We start from the raw sequence: 21,023 nt of genomic DNA on the forward strand, positions 1-21,023 counted from the left end.
TGTCCTACTAATACTATTACCTGTACTCTTGTAGTTTGCTCTGCCATTTGGACACTGGTGTTTGTCCCTTTGTGCTGAATGATCAGGAAGGAAAAAAAGAAGTGAAAATGAGAAAACTAGCATAATGTTTTATAAGCACAAACACATTTACAAGATAACCCTGGAAAGAAATGCTCTTTATGAAGTATGTTATATTAATTTTAACTAGAGACTCATGACTTGAATTTGTATAGTTTGCAGCAAAATTTTTCGCACAAATCCTAATTTTTATTGTATTATTCAACCAAGATAACCCACAAAATCCTTTTCCGACAAACTTTCAAGCATTTTTCAGATAAGGAAAGAGAGGCACAGAGGGACAAAATAATCATAGGAAAAGCTATTGTGTTATGTATCTAGAGATCTAGTTCCTGGTTCTTAATGACAGTCAGCTTGGTTCCATCCTTCGTGTTATTTACATGAGTTCTCACTGGTCTGTCCTACCTGAAACTCTGCTCCTGCTCCTCTGTTTGCTTAGCGACTGTCTTCTCTGTGTGATGCTGGCATTGGGAAGCAACTGCACGTTCATACAGCTCAGTTATGTGAGCTGCAGAGTAAAGAATATTATTGAATGTAAGTGTTATCCTAAGCATTTGTAACTGTTATGAATAACAAACGTAGAAGGATATATTTTTAATGCATCTTTCTAACATTTGATGAAAAGCTATGGTTTAAAAGCTGTGAAGATAAAATTTGTCCTTATTAATTACATCCCTGTACTTTTAATCAAATTAAAGATTTATTGGTGGGATAATACTGTAGAGCCAGTTGAAGAGAAGCCTGGATTATTCTGTCTTTTATCGTCAAGAAGCAATTTTATGAGAAAGGCCAACTACAGATTCTTTATTATTGTGGAATAAGAGGCAAAATTCAGTACAATGTAGAAAAAACCAGAAGCATATTAAGCTCAAACCTCCACACTGTATTTTCTGAAATATATTTATGTTCTTTCAAGACACAAATCAAATACCTGTGAATAGGAAAAGTTGCTGGCATTCAGTCAGTTTGAGTGGGGACCAACATTCCAGGTCTCTGTCTCCAGGTGAAAAAAATAATTTGGGCTTTCAGGTACCTTTATTACTTTCAGCACTCTAACATTGTACTTAATTTTGGCTGCCTTCACAGTCACAATCAACATTCTCATGGAAGGAACTACTGCTTCAACATGTACAATGCAGAAAAGCCAAACTTTCCATATTTGACTCAGAAAAGTTTCGGGGCTTTAATAAGGAATTTCCCTGTCCACTTACATCTTCTATAAAATGTGCTGCTTACTTCATGCTTTGCACCTAGACTGTGAATTCAAAGAAATTTTCTTGGTTCAAACAAAATTTTTGTGGCAAAACTTAGGATATATGAGTATTTGAGAGATATGATCCTATTTGATCATGACAACATCTGTTAGTGTTTTAGGAATTAAGTAATAGCAAATTTCAAAAAAAAAAATTGATCACCTTTTTCACAATAAAATAACTTGTATTTTCCTTTTATTTTTTTCTTTCTATTTTTGCCTCTTTTAAAGAGCTTCTCTTTCACTCTGTCTTCCTTGTTAATAATATTATACTACAAGCACATTTTAATTATACTTTCAAAATCAGAAAACTGTAGCAAGCCTTTGCAGCAGTTTCCATTTACATTGCATATTGTGCTTTGGTATTTTTTAACAAACAGAAATACTCTTAGCAAGGCACGAGGGGCAGAAAAATAACATTTTGAAGACTAGCATCACTATGGGATTGAATACTATGGATTTTTCTACTGAAAAGGTCCATGGAGTTTTAAAGGAAAGAAATATTTTTTTTGTATCTATTTAGAACATTAATAAATGCTAACAAGTCTATTATGAAAACTTAGTAGAAATTCACAAAGGAAAACTAATACCAACCATATGAAGTTAAACAAGAGCAAGTGTCAGATTCTGCACTTGAGATGGAGCATCTCTGAATATACATACAGACATGGGGATGAAAGGCTGGAGAGCAGCCCTATGGAAAGGGATGCGGGGGTTCTGGTTGACAGCAAGTTGCATGAGTCAACAGTATGCCCTGGCAGCCAAAAGAGCCAACTGTACGCTGATGTGCATCAAGCACAGCGTTGATAGCCAACTGAGGGAAGGGACTGTCCCGCTGTACGCTGTGCTGGTGTGGCCTCATCTTGAGTACTTAGGGCAGTTTTGGTGCCACAGTATAAGAATGATATAAAGCTATAAGAGAGTGTCCAAAGGAGGTCAACGAACATGGTGAAAGGTCTAGAGGGGAAGATGTATGAGGAGTGGCTGAAATCAGTTGGTTTGTTCAGCCCAGAGCAGAGCAGACTGAGGGGAGACCTCATGGCAGTCTACAGCTTCTGCTCTCTGGTGACAGTACCAGGACCAGAGGGAATGGCATGACACTGCGCCAAGGACTGGATATTAGGAAAGTATCCAATCACTATTAGGAAAAGGTTCTTCACTGACATGATGGTACTAGAACAGGCTCCTTAGGGCAGTGGTCACGGCAGCGAGCCTACTGGAGTTCAAGAAGTGTTTGGTCAACGCTCTCAGTCATGTTTAATTTTTAGGTAGTCCATTGTGGAGTCAGGAATTCAACTTAATAATCCTTGTGGCCCCCTTCTAACTCTGGATATTCTATGATTCTAGTACATTGGCCCTTCTTTTCCCTCAGACAAGGCTAATAGAACCGAGAGATGACTGTTTGAGACATGATTTTCAAATGTAATGAACAGCCAGGACTTACCCAGTTGCTTTGAAAAACCTATCTGAAATATTAATATAAAATTAACCAAGTAGAGCTGTGTCATAGTTCTTATACCTGAGAAAACTGTACACACATGGAAATGTGGATCAAAATGACAAATACACATGCCTAAACACAGGAAGTGTTTTTTTAGAGGTACTGAATCATTGATGCTAACAAGCTCTAACCACCTGTGAATATCATATAATCATAGAATGGTTTGGGTTGGAAGGGACCTTAAAGATCATCTAGTTCCAACCCCTGAGCAAATCATGCTCAAAATGAAAGAGATGGAAGCATGTACGTAGCATACAGATTAATTCACTTTTGTGTTACTTCTTTCAAAATACTACTACTGTACTTTAATATTTACTATGGTATTCAATCATTTTAAAAGATAGATATTCAATTTTTATTACCTCTGGCACTGATATCTTCAGATGACTTCTCCCAGATAGGGAAGGACTGCAATGAAGAACGAATAACTGTGACTAGGCGAGAAACAGATCTCACGATAGCATCCTCTTCAAATGATTTCTAATCCAAACAAGTGATATTCTGTTACCTGAGAATGTGACTACAGGAATGAAGGTATTTCAGTGTGTTAGAAAACAACAGCTGGGACAAAAGGAAACGAGGTACAATTTCCCTGGTCTAAACAGATACTTTTTTCTTTCTTGATGATGCACTTCACAGGTGGCTTCATATTTTACGTGGTTGCTGTTTATTAAACCAATTAAGCCAGTTCATATTCAAACTCAAATCCTCCTGCAAAGGATTTGAACCAGTTTTAAAACTCATGGACACAAGAAATCAAATAGGAATTGTGTTCAGGAATTCGCAGGTTTCATTAATGAGGACCTCTCTTGATGCTGGTTGACAGTAAAGTTGACAGTAAAGTGTTTGAGCTGTGCGAGATACTTTTAGTAAGATATTTCCTTTATTTTCATGCTGGCCCCGAAACAGTTAACTGGAAGCCAGAGTTCTTATGACCAGGCAACCTAGGTTGTAACAGAGCTAGGGAACAGTGGAGACTTGGGAGGAGTGTGGCACTGATTCCTGGGTCACAGAAGGTCCACAGTGGGACCCTACTGGTAAGAGAATAGTTGTCTAATGTGAAATCTGTACCTGGAAATGTGTTCATGGCAGCCAGGACAAACAAAAATGATTAGTCACTAGAAAAGGCCATTGGAACTGAGTAGCATGTTAGATTCAGCACCTGACTATCATCAAAGCACATGAATGTCTGCCTAGAGGACTGAAGCTGATTGAGTTACTGAAAGATTATTTCTCCATATTCTTCCTTTCAGAAAGGTTGTGAGTTCCCGCCTACTTTTTTGCTAGGTGTCTCTTTTCTCTACTCTCTTTTTAAACTTGCATGTCACTTGAAAAGTGCTGAGCAAAAATATATATGGAAGATTGTAATATCAAAAAATAGCCTTTTTGTTTCAGCAAATTAAGGTTACTTGCCTAAAAGGTTCAGGGATGAATTACAGAATTACATGTTTGTTTTAAGCTTGTAAGGAAAAATAGAGTAAAATCCAGAGAGCTAGGAAAAGGACTTTAACAGCATTTAACACTGGAAATATTTCATATTTACTGTTTTTGCACATTAAGACAAGTTTTAAAACACAGACTCTAAGCCTAAGACAATGTTCGTTTGCTAGAATATACTCACTTTTGAGAGGTGGATATATCATTTAGTAGTGAATATTTACACTAATATGACTAAATCAAGTGCCAGATTTTTAAATTCAGTATGTTTGAATTCACTATATGCTTATTATTTGACTAAATAGAAATAAAAACATTTCCTAAATGAGACTAAAAAAGAAAACACTTTAGTAACTATTAAAAATCTAGCATGTGAATTAACATAACACAAAGTAACAAATTTCAAAGAAAGCTGTAGGAAACAAATGATTTAAAGAACTGAAATAGAGCAAACTGACCACTACATATATGATCATTCTTAACATAAGATATAAACAGCGTCTCTTTCATTCATTCTAATGCCCAACCACTTCTGCTGCGTGAACTTCTCTAGTTTATTTTCACCACACATCTCCCACTAACCTCACCATTTCCTGACTCCTACTCCAAGTCCCTCTTCTCCTTTTTCCCACCTTTCCTATTCCTCTCCCTTTTCTTTTCATAGTCTAATTTGCTGTGCAAATTAACAGAGCATGTGCGCCCAAAATACAGGCAGAGGCAAGTAGTAATGATCCAGATTGGTTTTGGATTACCCCAAAAGCAGGTTTTAACTCTTTGTATGGAGGTCGCAGTGACTGAAAGACAAGTTTCTTAGCTGCAGTGACAACAGCCTGGAAACATTCTCATCCTAATTCTGGGAGACACAAGCACTTCAGTCATTTTTGGCCTATGTGTTTGGGAATGTATCATTCTGAGGAGGCTAAACTCATAAGCTGTTTTTGGCATTGCTTAACAAGAATGGCAGTAGTGACGTTCAGTAGTCCAGACGAATGCTCAGCGTGGCCCTGCTTCACCACTAAACTACAGCAGAGGTGGCATTGTGCTATCCAAACATTTGTTATTCTATTAATAGATTATGATGTGTTTTAAGGATGACACTTGCAACACAATACAATGTATTTGTTGGAAAGAAGTGGTTTAAAATTTTATTTTTTCTCACCGTAACCAGATCAAGGAGATTTGCAGCATTCTCTTTTTCATCTTCTGTTCTTGGTTCTTTTACATTCATCTCTTCCAGCTCACTTTCCTGCTTTAAAATGTTTTCTATGTATTCCTTGTGGAACAATGGAAAAAGAACAAGAGGCAGATGTATGCTTTGCAGAAGTAGACTTAATGGACACATACATAGAGAAAAACGTTTGTAGAAGGAATGGATGCATGTACTTCTCAGTGTCATAAAGACCCTTTCTGTGTGAATCTGTGTGACTGGTTATCTAGAGGTTTACATGGAGAAATAGTTACAAAAACCTAACAGGTCTAAGAGAGATGTATGTGCTAAGAAGGCAACAGGTAACATCTTGCCAAAGTCTAATCAACGCTCATGACTAGGAATACTGTTGAATCTGCAAGAACTGATAAACTGATAGCACCATGCATCTGCTGAATCTGTAGCAGGCCGCTAGCACACATTAGCATCCACAATAAGCTGTGTGACTTGGAGCATATCCAAGAGGGTGGTGATGAGCTACCTAGAATCTCCTGGTGCACCACTGTGACCCCCTGCTTCTCAGTATGCAGTCAGGCATGGCCTCCCAGCTGCTGTACAAGCCAGGCAAGTATGAGTGAGTGACAAGTGCCTGAGTAAACTATGTGATTGAATAAAAGAATGTATTGAGTAAATATCTATCTGCTATTAATAATAACAATTTGATTATATTATTAAGATCAGCTTAATGAATAAAAGATGATCTAACAAACACCGGTTGTGGTTTTTCTCTCCTTTTCATTTGATCTCTATTAGGGAAAAGGAAATTTACAACATCATAGTTGAAAAAGTATCTCAGAAAGTGTCTGAAACTCTGCTTCTACACACAAGTTTACTTTGTCAAAATCACACTGAGTGCTAAAGAAAAGGACGCTTTTCTTTGTCCACATTTCTTTATGCTATAGAAGATTAGTTGGAGGGAAAAAAGGGTCCTTACAGAGGGTTGCACTAACACACCACCCTGCTAAAAAGCTACATGCAATACTGAGTTTTATGAATGGAGAAGGTTGGCAGAAGTAATCTGGTTCCAGTTCTTTTTCGTTCCTTCATGCCTCTCCAAGTAGATGGAAGAAGGAAGAATACATTTTCTTTAGATATTGATTTGGTTCTGCCAAAGTGAGTATTTGGCTAAAAATTTAAGATACCCGTTTCTGGAGAAATGCATTAATTGGACATTGATACATAAGCAATGAGGATTTCTCCTTTTCAGATTAATGCAGTTATTTACAAATGTCTCTTCAGTGCCAATAACTGCAATTCTTCCTTCCTGACATAACAAAGTATTCTTTCTCTATAAGCCAAAACAGATCTGGTCGATGGAGAGACTTAAGTTGGGATTTCGGTCTGGAACTTTTTTCTCTAGAGTGTTGCCTTCGAAAAATCAGCATGCAAATTAAAGAATCGTTTTAATGTATGTATAGACTGTAAAAGGATAAAATTTAATGCTGCTAGATTGGTATGTTCCAAACCATGCCAGGGCTGAAAAGCTGTCAATGATATTCTATTACCTTGTAATGTGAAAAAAATAGTCTAACAAGCTACAATGTGCTACTACCTTCATGGATTTCACACGCCATTAATTTTGAAATTCAGTCTGCAATACCATCATCAAAATATGTTAAATAATTAAGTTACAGAACGTGTAAATTTGTTACTCCCTAGTTGGTAAATAATAATGTGTTTTTAACTCTAAAATCTGTTTTAAGAGCATTTTCACAGTGCAAATTAAATAAATCGGTGTTTTATACCAAAACAGAGAAGTGAAGTATGGAACTGCTGGCAAGGATCAACAGCAGAATTTTCAGATCCTATCTCAGAATGCTTAAACAGGAGGTGCAACTTTTACCTTTTTATGAACCAGTCACTAAAGAGGGATGTGCAGACACTTTATCAGAAGACTACACAGCTATTTGCTAGACATGAACAGTGATGGAATTCGGACTTGAACCTAGAAATATCCAGTACTGATCCACGAAAACTAACTGGTAACAAGGACTACTGTTTCTGTGACTTAGTCACTAAGCTAACTAGATTTATGGTGGGTTAGAAATACTTGTACAACATTATAAATATAAGTTTTCAAGGCTTTGTGCAGGAAAATAAACCCTAAGCAAAGTTAAAGTAACAGATAACAATACTGACAGAAAAGACACTATTTGTTAGTATACTATCTATGATGTGTACTGGATTGGACCCCATGTATTTGCATAGAAGAGTAAGCTCCAAAAGGGATGGGAGAGGAGAGTTGAGCTGCTTCAGAAATAGATTCTTCTTAGAGCACCTATGTATGAAATGTTGTTTGTTTTTCAAAAGTATTAGAATTCTTGTCTCAGATATGTATAAATTCACATCACCTTATTTGTCTGTTCTCTGTTGCTCATTGGAAGAATGAAGCAAATATGATTGTACTACCTTGAGAGAAAGCTGTAGCTTTTCTCTCAGTTCGTCACTGAGTGGCTCATACTGGAACAGCTGACGGATTTGCAGTTTATTAGGACATTTTCGCACAGGTACTGGCAAGCACGGCTGCTTTTTAGATTCGATGTGGAGACCCTTCCAAATATGTGTTCTGACTGGAGGATCTGTGATCTTCCTCTGAACATAGGCAAAAACAAGGAAAAAGAGCAAGAGGCTATTTATATTACTGGCTAAATGCAGGTATCAGTAATGACTATCTCGGCTGAAAAGCACATGTTCTGCTTATAACATCATAGATCTAGACAACCAAGTCTGTAGATTATTAGGCACAATTTATCTATCTTACAAACTCTTCATCTGGAAAAACGAACTCTCCTTAAAACTGCTGTAGCACCTCACTGAGTATAAATGAAACACAAGTTGCCTAGATTTTCCCCGACACAGCCTACCCTCTGCTTTGTTTGCTTAATAAACTGAACTTAATGTCACATTGTTTAGAGTTCCACTTCTCCCTCTGTAACAAACATCTGATATTGCTTAAGCAGCAAAAGACAGTTTTGAAAAAGTTATACCTCATGAGGAGAAAATGTATTCCAAGTCCTTGTCTGGAGATTTGGAGGAACAATACTCTCTGGTTCTTTCTTCATTACCCAGGGAGAGGCTTCAAGCAAAGGGCGGAGGACAGTAATACTTAAAACACCTGGTTCAATGACACATTTTAGTAAGAATCAGTTTGAATCCAAAAATGATGGACAAATGTTTCAGACCTCCAGAAAAAATATACTTTCGTAAGTATAAAGAAACTTATTATCAGGTGTAAAAGTCAATGTGAAAATACGATACACATGGCTATAGATAATATTGGATCACTTGAGGTGATCGTAGAATAGCCGACAGCTTTGGATTACTCAGACCACGTTTAACAACTGACTGCCAACACTACTTGCTTTTAGTCTTGGGTAAGAGCTCAGTTGTATAGTGTGTGCAATATCCCGAACAAAGAAGAACAGACCATTGGTCCAAGTTTACTGAATACTAATCTCAGAAGATGTACATCATATTCAGAATAAACATAATTCTTTACTGTGTTTTATACATCACAGTCTGGTCACTGGTTGAATTCCATTAGAGATAAATTATTAACTCTTTTTATTATTTTGATTAATTTTGAAGTTTTTCAAAATATTTTTTCTTACCCAAAATCTCCCTACCCTAATCTTATCTATCCCATTGTTGGACTTCTGATATCGCCACTGGAGGTACTATGTTACAATGATTCAAAATTGTAAAGCCTCATTATCAGTGCAAATAGTGTACATAGAAAGGCAGAGTATGAAATCTGGAAGAGCATCCTAACAGCTGGACCCAAAGAAAACATCGAACCTGGAACTCTTTCTCTGTCTTTCTCTTAACCTGTGATAGTAATACTTTAATGAGAGTCCTTGGAGGTAATACTGAAATGCCACCATTATGAATGACTGCTGGTTGCAAGCAGGTTTTCTTGTCTGGGATCTTCACTGGTATGCATCTTCTCCATCTTCCTGAGATTTCCACTTTCCCTATCTTTTTTGGCTCTCTCAGTGCCCTTTCTCTTTCCTTTTTCCCATGACAAAATTATTCCAATCAGTTTATACAGTGGGGAGGAACTGGTCATTACTATCATCCCCCATATCTAGGGGAACCATATATTTCTGTCTTTTTCAAGATATGTTTACTGTAAGTATCTACCTGTTATGCCACAGTATATTTATAGAAACACAGTATCTCTAACTAACTTCACAATTACAATCAGCCATTTCAGGTTGTAAATTCTTGCACTGCTGTAATGGGGTGCTTGGTGCCAAGTACCAACCCTGTATTGGCTTCTTCTACTTCAGTCATATTTTTCCAGCTTCTTAATAACATATTTATTCTTTCCAACAGCTAGACTAATGGTCAACAACAGAGCATCATTGTCTTCATTGATAAACACAACTATATCATTAAACGAAAACTGTAATATATTCAATATTTTTGATGGAAACACACAGAGAATCTGTGTATTTGGTAAATGCTTTTGTGTGCATATCTGAGAGTGGAAAAAGATACACCAGTTGTTCCTTCACTGATCCCTTCAAAATGTCATTCATTTAATTCTCTTTCCCAGAGTTTTTGCACAAGCTCCTTCCCTTTGCTTCACTGCCAGAAGTTTGGATGCCTGTCTATGCGGGGAAAAACATTTCAAATTTCCTCTCCAAATAAGAGTTTTGAAACTTCTGATCCCACCTTTGTAATTTTTTCTGTTACTAGTTTGTCAGAAAATAAATTAAGTTTTCCTACCTGGATGTTCTTGTACAGGTTCCTGCAAGACCACAGCAGCTGAATCTCTAGAAGCCTCAGCGAGATACTCTTCTACATCCCTGCTCCGTAGGAGTTCAGATCCTGAACCATCCGTTTGGATGACAAAGAACCTAGAGAGTCATCCACACAAGTCCGATTGTATTGAACATAGGAGGCAAAGTATTGGCACTGGGGGAGATTGCAGGGCTGGCCTCTGTGAGGAGAGGCTGGGGCTGCCCCATGCTGGACACAGATGGTTCCAGCTGGCTGCAATGGCCCCAGCTGCTGGGCACAGCTGAGCCCAGAAGCCAAGCTGGACCCTCTTCTGGGAAAGCATATTTAAGACAGGGTCGAATGCTGTGCAGGTAGTGAAGAGTCAGGAAAAAAGTGTGGGAAACAACCTTGCAAACACTACTGTCAGAGAAGGAGGAGGGAGAGGAGGTGCTCCAGGTACCAGAGCAGAAGTTCCCCTGTAGCCCATGGAGGAGACCATGGTGGAGCAGGTGGATATTACCTTAAGGAACTGCAGCCTGTGGACAGCCCACACTGGAGCAGACTTGTCCTGAAGGACTGCAGCATATGGAGAGGACCCACGCTGTAGCAGGGGAGAAGTGTGAGGAGGAAGAAGAAGCAGAGAGGAACTGTTATGGACTGACCACCAACCTCCATTCCCCATACACCTGTACCACTCAGGGTGTGTGAGGGAGAGGAAGTAGAGGAGCCATGTTGAGCTGGGGAAAAATAAGGGGTTGGGTTGGAAGGTGTTTTAGTTTGTCTTTGTTTCTCACCATCCAATTCTATTTTAATAGGCAATAAATTATGTTATTCTTCCCTAAGTTGAATCTGTTTTGCCCATGACAGTAATTGTTATGCAATTTGTCTTTATCCCACATGCTTTTCCATTTTATTTTCTACCCCTGTCTTGTCAAGGAGGGGAAACGAGCAAGCAGCTGAGTGGGTGTCTGTCAGCTGGCCAATGTCAACCCACCACACCGATCAAATCCAATGGCTTTCAAACTACATTCTTTTCTAGATGGCAAAAATTAAAAAGCATTTTGATGACAAAACAAGAAGATGGAACTTCAAGAAGTTGACATCAAGTGCATAGATACACAGTACTGAACAAAGAAAGTACCAGTCTACAAAACCTGAACTCGTGCTGTTTACCTGGGGACATGCTCATCATAAATGATAGGTTTCTTATCTTCTGGGAGTACTGATGCTGAACTTTTGTTCTCCTTGTTGTCAGAGCCAACGCTAGGAACAACCACAGATGTGCTGCCATCAGCCATGACCTATAATTGAAATTATATACAATTATTTGAGTTTCTTGATTTATTTAAAACAGTAACTTACTGCTGCTGGACTGTAATATGATCTAGCCCAGTGAAAGAGACAAAAAAAAATCATATTTCAGGTGGAGTGATGTGAAATTCACAGGAAAAAAAAAAGTGAAGACAGTGAAAAAAGAAAAGCATAGTAACAAGCACTGGGTATGTTGTGAAACTGTAGTACTCAGCCAATGAGGAAACAGGGAAGGAAACAAGCATCAGGTAATAGTGGACGTAGGGCTATGATACACTTCTGCTGCATGCTCCTGCTTGCAGGATGCCTACCATTGCAATTGCGAATAAATTAGCTTCACAAGAGACCCTGTCTTAGAAAATCAGTGGGATATTTCTCACATAATGCCAATGTATATCCAAGAGAGTCTAAGTGCCAAACTGTGTAAGTTTGAAACCCCTCTATATCCTCTTTAGTGTACTTTATATCAGATTTATCAAGGCATGTGATTATAAACACACATAATCTATAGGAATGGTAATGATTACAATTGATGTCACAACCTTTAAGTAGAATCTTTAACTGGAAAACAGTACGTGGATCACAGACACTTAAATGAACTCAAAGATAAGTACTAACCTAGCTCAAAAGCATGTCTTAGGTGTGCAAGGATCACAGCACAAACAGTGTGACTTTAAAGACTGAATTTTACAATAATATTTGCCTCACCAGGCAGATTAGAGTGTTTCTATGGATCTTCTGAAAAGCGAATAGCCTCTCTCATTTTTAATCCTCATTTACAGAGCTGATTTTTTTGCCATGAGTCAATAATTAAGGTAGCTTTACAGGTGAGGTAAACTGTAGACCATGTGTTTTATTTTAACCTTTTTGGTATTTCCCCATTTTAGAAAAGTGAAACCTGAGAACTGTCATGTTCTCAAGAACATTTCAGAGATCTGATTCAGGAACTGCTCTTTTGGCTAGCTAGGCTACTTTAAGAATTAGTACTAGAAGGCTACAAACTAACTGAAAAATGTTTGTGACATAAATATTAAATATATTAAATATATAAAATTACCTAAAATGCAGAAACTCATTTCCTTCCATGTATTTTACCTTGAAAAGATTTCCTTCAGGATCCATCACCTCACAAATAGTGCTGGAAGTGTGTTTCATAACATATCTCCCTGTTTGTTTTACTTCCTTCTTCCTGATGAAATTGTAAACTTCATGGGTATAAACTGCTGTGCAATCTTCATCAATGAAAAGGGAGCCTGTCTTGATGGGTAAAACCTATCACAGTAAAAAACTGATGAGGTTCAGTCCTCAAAGGTGAAATATTCAGCTTAGATATAGCATAAAAATAAAGAACAGGTGCAAATCAAGAGGAGAGCTCTCAGATCTTTACTACTGAAACATACAGTTTTGAGGGAATGGTGGGTGAGGAAGAAGGAAGATGATAAGAGTAAGCTGATGCTAGTCTTTGTAAAATCTTTGACTTTAGAAAATTTAAGATTGTGAAATAAGTTTACTATACGGCTGTGAGTAACTACCTAAACATTGGCAGAGTGAAATAGAGAGACTCATAAGATTCATGAAGGCTACAGAGAAGGGAGTTAAAATAGTCAAGGTGAGAAAAGCTGATGGTGTCTCTCTGGACACAGATAAATATCACTGTCACGAAATATAGTAACTCCCACCTGATATGTTCCCTGTGGCTTTGCTATAACAGATGTCCCATCTCCAAAGATGGTACAACAAGAACCATCCTCACAATTTGTTGTAACGGTAGCAAACTTGGGATTTTCTACTCGTACATATTTCACTTTCTTTGTGATGGCTTCTGAGAATTCACCTAAGAATTAATACAGAACAACTAGACTGGAGTAAATAAACCATAGAACAGTCTCAGGATTCATTTTGGGTTTTCTCTCAAAAGGCTGGTCAGTAAAAGACCCTCAAACTTTTGATAACATCCTTTATCATATAATTTTGTTGTGTAAAGATTATGCAACCTCAGAATTTTTGAACTCTCTACTGAATATAGGAAGATTCATAGAATCATAGAATGGTAGGGGTTGGAAGGGACATTAAAGATCATCTAATTTCAACTCCCCCCCCATCAGCAGGGACATCTTCCACCAGATCAGGTTGCTCTAAGCCCTACCCAACCTGGCCTTAAACACTTCCATGCAGGGGGCATCCACAACTTCTCTGGGCAACTGTTCCAGTCCCTCACCACCCTCACAGTAAAGAATTTCTAACCTATTACCTAATCTAAATCTACCGTCTTTTAATTAAAAACCATTACTCCTTGTCCCATCACTACACTCCCTGACAAAAAGTCCCACCCAAGCTTTCTTGTTAGGCCCTCTTTTAGGTACTGGAAAGCCACTATAAGGTCTCACTGGAGCCTTCTCTTCTTGAGGCTGAACAACCCCAACTCCCTCAGCCTGTCTTCATAGGAGAGGGGCTCCAGCCCTTTGATCATCCTCATGGCCCTACTTTGGTCATGTTCTCATAGGTCCATGTCCTCGTTGTGCTTGGTGCCCCAGAGCTGAACACAGTACTCTGGGTAGTCATCACTCCAGCTGCTCATTGACATAGAGGGTAGTAACCAAACCCCTGTCTGTGGCACCAGTCCTGGAACCATCTGGCAACCATACTTGCCAGATTTGACTGGCCTTTTCAATCCCCCTTCCCTTTAACCGGCAGAACTGTTGAAAAAAACTACCTCTGTTCCTGAGTCCTTTACTGCTGCTCCCAATGCTCTGTAATCCCTTTTGATGCTCCACAGACTGCTCCTGGCTGCATCAGTGGTGTCCAGTTTAACACCATCACTGGTGTTAAACAGCAGCAGCAGATCATAGTCCTTAGGCTGTACAAGGCTTGGCATTCTGTTGGTGATATCCCTGATACGAGCCCCTGGTAAGCAGCAGACTTTTCTCAAGAGCGGATCAGGTCAGCAGATGGGTGCCTCTGTACCACTCAGAAGAGAGTTTCCTGCTACTATCACTTGTAACCTTTTCCTAGTTGGACTAATTGATACGAAGGGAGCAGACCAAAGCTGTCTTACTCAGCTCCACCCTCCCTGCAATGGGTCTTCTCTTTTCGGTCAACAGAGGGGTGAAGTGGTTCCGTAAGGGCACCTCAGGCTTTGGGGGAAGTCTCTTTCTCCTGTTGGTCCCTGTTGTTGCCAGCTTCCACTCTGCTGTGTTATTGCCGCCCCTCTCTTCTGTGAGTGCCAGTGAGGGAATTTCAGGCTGTTTGGTCTTCTGCAGACTATGCTAGGATCTAGCTGTCTAACTCCTCCTCAGCTTCCTTGATGCTATGCAGCCTTGTCATTGCCCCCTGCAGCTCGACCACCTGGTGCAGGAGGTCCTCCACCTGGGCACACTTTTTGCAGGCAGGTCTGCCACCTGTCCCTACCCCAAGGAAAGATCTAGGCACTTCCAGCAGTCAGAGGTCTGCACTGCAGCCTCACCCCTCAGTAGCTCTGTCTGGGTAGAGGCATTAGCCACCACTGGGGTAGATGGTGCAGCCACAGTCTTTGCCCACCATTCTGCCTTGAGGATCAGGTAGGGTGAGTGCCCTTGGACTGTGCAGATCTGGGTGCAGGGTTAAGGTGTACTTGTCGCCTCCCTCTTGGCCAGTGGGATGGCCCTTCCTCAAAGGGATGCCCTCCCACCCAAACTGCCATGCCAACTGCCACACCATGCCCTTTTTGCCCACTCTGTTTGCCGTGCTCCCTAGGGGCTGCTTATGTGGCAGGGGGGTGGTGGCTGCCATTACTGCTGGCTGTGCCCACACCTCGTCAGCTGCTCTTGTGTGAGCTGTTGGCCCCTGGTGGGGCTCTGTGCTCCCCTGGGGCTTCCCCGGCTCAGGAAACCCCCCTGTACACCACCATCCCCAGCTCCACTGTGGAACCCATCTGCACCAGAGCTGATCACCTCAGCAAGTTCATTTATCTAAGGATGGCCAGGAGACTACATTCTAATTTATCAAGTATGTAACTAAACATAACGATCTGGATATTTGTAACATACAAGTTGGATAACTCAAATTCTTAACGCCTATGATACATGCTCTAGGATGCGAAGGAATTCCTATTCAGCAGCACAAGTGATGGAAAGCAAATTGAACTGGTGTGTTAATTTGGCCACCGCTTTCCCATTGAACAGACAGGTCACTGTTTTGATTTTTAAAATTCCACACTGTTAACTGAATAATTATCTTTCCCTGTACAACCAGACTTCCTACTTTGTTTGAACAGTTTGTCGGCTTGAGACCGACACAGTCAATATACACTTCATATTAATTACAGAAGACAGAACTTGTCCAGCAACTGAATGAAGCATACAGAATACCCTGCCAGCCAGAAGAAACATGGATGACCATTAGCCTCATTTGTTTCGGGCAAATGTATCTACATGGGGCATTTTCCAAGGTCATATTCAATGCAATTTTGAATATCTCCAAGGTTGTGGAGTCCATGGTTTCTCTGGGGATTGTAAGGATGCCCTGGCTCTTATATATGTATTCAGTTAAGACTCAAATCAGCTCACATGCTATATCAGGATAGGTGTAGAGAGGGCAATGAAGATAACAAAACTCTCAGGCACTGTGTTCTCATGGTGAGGTGGGTCATACAAATATATAAGTGGAAAGAAGGAAATTTGCTTGTTGCTGCAGTGGAAATTTTGCACTGAATACTGATGGAAAAAAAAAGACCAGGCAGGCAAACCTAGTCTAGACTGCATCATTGGATTTGTTATCTAGGCTACTAACATGAGCCTTCTTAAGTATATTTTGACAATTATCTGGTTCACAAGATAAAGAAGAGATAAGTGTGCCCCTTTTGATTTTACCTGTTTCCTCACTATCCTCAGGCATAAAAAGTTCTTTGCAGTCTTGATAAAAAGTTGTGATCCTAGTACCATCAGCATGGTCTACTACTCTGCTACCATCTAGCTTCTCAACGATTATCACTTCATCATCTCGTACAGTCATAACCTGAAAGAATGAAGGAATATGGATATATATTAGCACTGAGATACCTCTAACAGCAACAACAGTAATACAAGATGATATGTATTGAAACTCTGAACAAGCTGGACTACTACAACTTTATCTAGTTCAGACACTGAGGATTTACATTTTCTTCAAAATCTGCAGCTTTTACATTAGTAACAGTGTAATAACAAAGTCTTTGAAAACTGTATTGAAAGAACAGTAAAATCAAGCAAATCAACAGATGGTTAAGGACCGGTGCCACAGACAGGGATTTGGTTACTACCCTCTATGTCAATGAGCAGCTGGAGTGATGACTACCCAGAATACTGTGCTCAGCTCTGGGGTCCCCAGCACAAGACGGATGTATTAGAACATGACCAGAGGAGGGCCATGTAGGATGATCAAAGGGCTGGAGCCCCTCTCTTATGAAGACAGGCTGAGGGAGTTGGGGTTGTTCAGCCTCAAGAAGAGAAGGCTCCAGTGAGACCTTATAGTGGCTTTCCAGTACCTAAAAGAGGACCTACAGGAAAGCTGGGGCGGGACTTTTTGTCAGGGAGTGTAGTGATGGGACAAGGAGTAATGGCTTTAAATTAAAAGACGGTAGATTTAGATTAGGTAATAGGTTAGAAATTCTTTACTGTGAGGGTGGTGAGGGACTGGAACCAGTTGCCCAGAGAAGTTGTGGATGCCCCCTCCGTGGAAGTATTCAAAGCCAGGCTGGATGGGGCCTGGAGCAACCTGGTGTAGTGGGAGGGGTCCCCGCGCATGGCAGGGAGTTCGGGACTAGATGATCTTTAATGTTCCTTCCAACCCAAACTGTTCTATGGTTCTCTGATTCCATGATTCTATGAACACATCCTACAACAGATGATGGCATCTCTGTCTCTTAGCTTAGTAGAGAGTGCTATAATAACACAAAAAATAGTAGTACCGTTCCATCAGCTGGGTCAGTTGCCTGATAGATTAAGATTGGCTCCAGATCCATTCGTTTTGCTCCTTCAGTGCCCACTTGAATGCCTAATGGGGTTGTTGTTATCCAGGTTCCTGCCTGATTCTCCTTAGGTTGGTCAGATTCAGCTAGACCCTGAATGGTATTTTCAGACACTTCATCCTTGTTTGGGTGTGATACACCATTTCTGTCACTTCCTTTTACTGCAGAAACAAAAATGTCTGTATTAGATTTTGTATTCTCTAAGGCAAAAGACAAAATCAATCAACTGAAGAATTTCTGTGAATACTGTCTTTGACAGAATTGAAAGAATGATTTACCAGACTAGATGGAAATTACAAGAGCTGTTACTCAAAGCTGTGCTCTTTAATATGTTTATTAATGACACATAAAACCAAACAGCATGCTAATGATATCTGATTATGACATGACTTTGGAATGCACTATCAATGCAAAACAGAATCTTATAGGAAAAAAAGACATCCCAAACTATCCCATGAGCTTGAGGACTAAAGTAATAGGAATTTGATAAAACCTAACAGAAAGAAGTTTATGAAAAAAGGACTAATAAAAATGATTTCTGCTTCAGACAAGTTTGCAGCAGTTGAATAAGATATAATAAGACCTGGATATACCACCCATATAGAATGAGTGTAAGTTATCAGTGTGAAAGTACAGTGACAAAAAAGGCAAATCCAAACATACGGCACATCAGAAGAGATGCAGATTACATTGTGAAAGGTAATGGAGAGATCTTATCAAAAATATGATGGAGAATTCTGGCCTCCCATATTCAAGAAAAGGAACTAGACAAAGTGTAGGCAAAAGACAACAGCATGGTCTGGACAGGACTCTGAAAGTTTACAGCATACAAATCCTAGCAAACAAAATGCAAAAAAGATACAAATATTCACTGTAAGTTTGTCAAGACTAAACAGTAGAGAGGAAAGGTGGGGGGAAAAAGTGATTATAAAAAAAGGATAAGTAATAAATTATATACACTGGCCACAGATACTGAGACAAAAAAATAGAAGACGATTTGTCAGAGTAGTTCTCAATCATCCTTCCAGATATTCTAAGGAATATCCTAACAACAGGGGGCTGGACTTGATGAATCAGAAAATCTCTTTTTGAAAGACTTCTCTTTAGCAGCAATTTTTATTCACATGCTTCCAATAAATTATAAGTTAATGTTAAGATAGTTCATAATTATTCTTTGTACTATGTAGCACTGACAGTGATATGGGACCACACTGTGAGGTATGAAGCAAGTTGAGGGAGTTGGCAGAAGCACTCACCAAGCCACCTTCCATCATTTATCAGCAGTCCTGGCTATCAGGGGATGTCCCAGCTGACTGGTGGCTAGCAAATGTGATGTCTATCTACAAGAAAGGCAGGAAGGAGGATCTGGGAATCTACAGATCTGTCAGCCTGGATTCAGTGCCAGGGAAGCTCATGGAGCAGATTATCTTGAGTCCCATCATGAGGCACTTACAGGACAACCAGGTGATCAGGCCCAGTCAGCATGGATTTATGAAAGGCAGGTCCTACTTGACAAACCTGATCTTCTACGACAACGTGACGCACTCAGTGGGTGAGGGAAAGGCTGTAGATGTGGTCTACCTAGACTTCTGTAAGGCTTTTGACACCATTTCCCACAGCTTTCTCCTGGAGAAACTGTCTGCTCATGGCTTGGATGGGTGTACGCTTCGTTGGGTTAAAAAGTGGATGGGTAGCTGTGCCCAAAGAGTCATGGTGAATGGCGTTAAATCCAGTTGGAGGCTGGTCACTAGTGGTGTCCCTCAGACCTCAGTAATGCGGCCTGTTCTCTTCAATATCTTTATCAATGATCTGGATGAGGGGATCAAGTGCACCCTCAGTAAGTCTGCAGACAACACCAGGTTAGGTGTGAGTGTTGATCTGCTTGGGGGCAGAAAGGCTCTACAAACGGATCTGGATAGGCTGGACCGATGGGCCAAGGCCAAGCATATGAGGTTCAACAAGGCTAAGGGCTGGGTCCTGCACTTGGGGCACAGCAACCTCTACGAGCACTACAAGGTGGAGGAAAAGTGGCTGGAAAGCTCCACAGCAAAACGGGACCTGGGGGTTGACAGCTGATTGAATATGAGCCAGCAGTGTGCTCAGCTGGCCAAGAAGGCCAACAGCAACCTGGCTTGTATCAGAAACAGTGTGACCAGCAGGACTAGGGAAATGATTGTTCCTCTGTACTCGACTCCGGTGAGGCTGCACCTTGAATACTGTGTTCAGTTTTGGGCCCCTCACCACAAGGACATCAAGGTGCTGGAGCATGTCCAAAGAAGGGCAGTGAAGGTGGTGAAGGGTTTAGAGCACAAGTCATACGAAGAGTAGCTGAGGGAGCTGGAGTTGTTTCGACTGGAGAAAAGGAAGCTCAGGGGAGACCTTATCATGCTCTACAATTACCTTAAAGGAGGCTATAGCGAAGTGGGGATTGGTCTCTTCTCCCATGCACCAAGTGATAAGACAAGAAAATCTTAAGTTGTGCAAGGAGAGGTTTAGGTTGGATATTAGGAAAGAATTCTTCACTGAAAGGGTTGCAAAGTATTGGAACAGGCTGCTCAGGGAACTAGTTGAGTCACCATCCCTGTAGGTCTTCAAAAAACATGTAGATGTAGAACTTAGATACATGGTTTAATGGTGGACTTGTCAGTACTAGGTTAAAGGTTGGACTAGATGATCTTAGAGGTCTTTTCCAAATTAAATGATTCTATGATAAGCAAACATTTGTTTCTTTCTCTGCCACACACAGTAACATGAGAATACTGTGACAGACCACAAGTCCATACAACCAATTGATTATGACCAATATTAGGTGCCTTGAAATACATGCAATGAGAAAGAAAAATGTTGCAAGTCCTCTGTGAAAAGAGCATTTCTCAACACCAGGACTAAAAACTGTGTAACACATAAGTAAGGATTTCACACTACCATAGTTGCAAGGATTTCTTTGAAATTACTGTTAAGTCACTCTTCTAGCTAGGTAGTTCTTATATAACCTTTTACTTCTTAGAGTTCTTGCAGTTTAGAAAAAAAAAGAAAACTGGAGTAGGAGAGAAATGATCTGCTGTGAAGATAACAAATTAGCAGTGTACAGCAGCTGAGTACAGATAAAAAATCATTTTTATACTGGCAGAATTTTCAGACTAAAGAAAAATGCCTTTTATTTAGTATTATCAACCCTTCTATCTTTAAATCTGTCTGAAACACTCAAAATGTTACCTTTCTTAGTGCTGGTCTCCGGTAAGGGCTCTGATTCTGGTAACAGTTCTGTGTTATCTGGAATTGCAGGCGGTGGAAGGACAGGGCCAGAATCAGGACTCCTACTCACTGTGCCATTAGCAAACAGAATCTACAAAAAGCAAAGACATATTAGAGGCTAAAATAATTTCAAACACTAATAAAAAATCTCAAAAGTATGTGTCACTAGTACAATAGTCACTAGAATAGGGACTAGAATATTGGGTTACTAGAATAGTGGGTGATAGAACTAAAAAAGTAAGACTGTCAGAATAAATACAAAAAATAAAGA

The 21,023-nt window shown here is 40.0% G+C and overlaps 1 protein-coding gene across 15 annotated transcripts in view; it reads right to left on the minus strand.

Annotated features, from left to right (window-relative positions):
- The window catches only part of SPAG17 (sperm associated antigen 17), a 117,275-nt gene that overhangs the window by 17,101 nt on the left and 79,151 nt on the right, over nt 1–21,023 (minus strand). For 13 of the 15 annotated variants that reach the window (XR_013945198.1, XR_013945199.1, XR_013945200.1 and 10 more), the window contains 13 exons: nt 20,714–20,843; nt 17,438–17,658; nt 16,362–16,506; nt 13,194–13,348; nt 12,610–12,786; nt 11,377–11,504; nt 10,210–10,340; nt 8,463–8,590; nt 7,885–8,067; nt 5,428–5,541; nt 3,194–3,239; nt 484–586; nt 21–74 (listed from right to left, as the gene is read on the minus strand). Coding sequence is in view for 10 of the 15 variants with exons in the window: in XM_080576922.1 (XP_080433048.1) it covers nt 21–74; nt 484–586; nt 3,194–3,239; nt 5,428–5,541; nt 7,885–8,067; nt 8,463–8,590; nt 10,210–10,340; nt 11,377–11,504; nt 12,610–12,786; nt 13,194–13,348; nt 16,362–16,506; nt 17,438–17,658; nt 20,714–20,843 (1,715 nt within the window). In the remaining 5 variants the exon portion in view is untranslated. The remainder of the gene's footprint in view (nt 1–20; nt 75–483; nt 587–3,193; nt 3,240–5,427; nt 5,542–7,884; nt 8,068–8,462; nt 8,591–10,209; nt 10,341–11,376; nt 11,505–12,609; nt 12,787–13,193; nt 13,349–16,361; nt 16,507–17,437; nt 17,659–20,713; nt 20,844–21,023) is intronic. The other 2 variants (XR_013945201.1, XR_013945202.1) reach the window with 1 other exon arrangement.

The sequence above is a fragment of the Anser brachyrhynchus genome (genome assembly GCF_964034855.1).
Source record: "Anser brachyrhynchus genome assembly, chromosome: 1".
NCBI lineage: Eukaryota > Metazoa > Chordata > Aves > Anseriformes > Anatidae > Anser > Anser brachyrhynchus.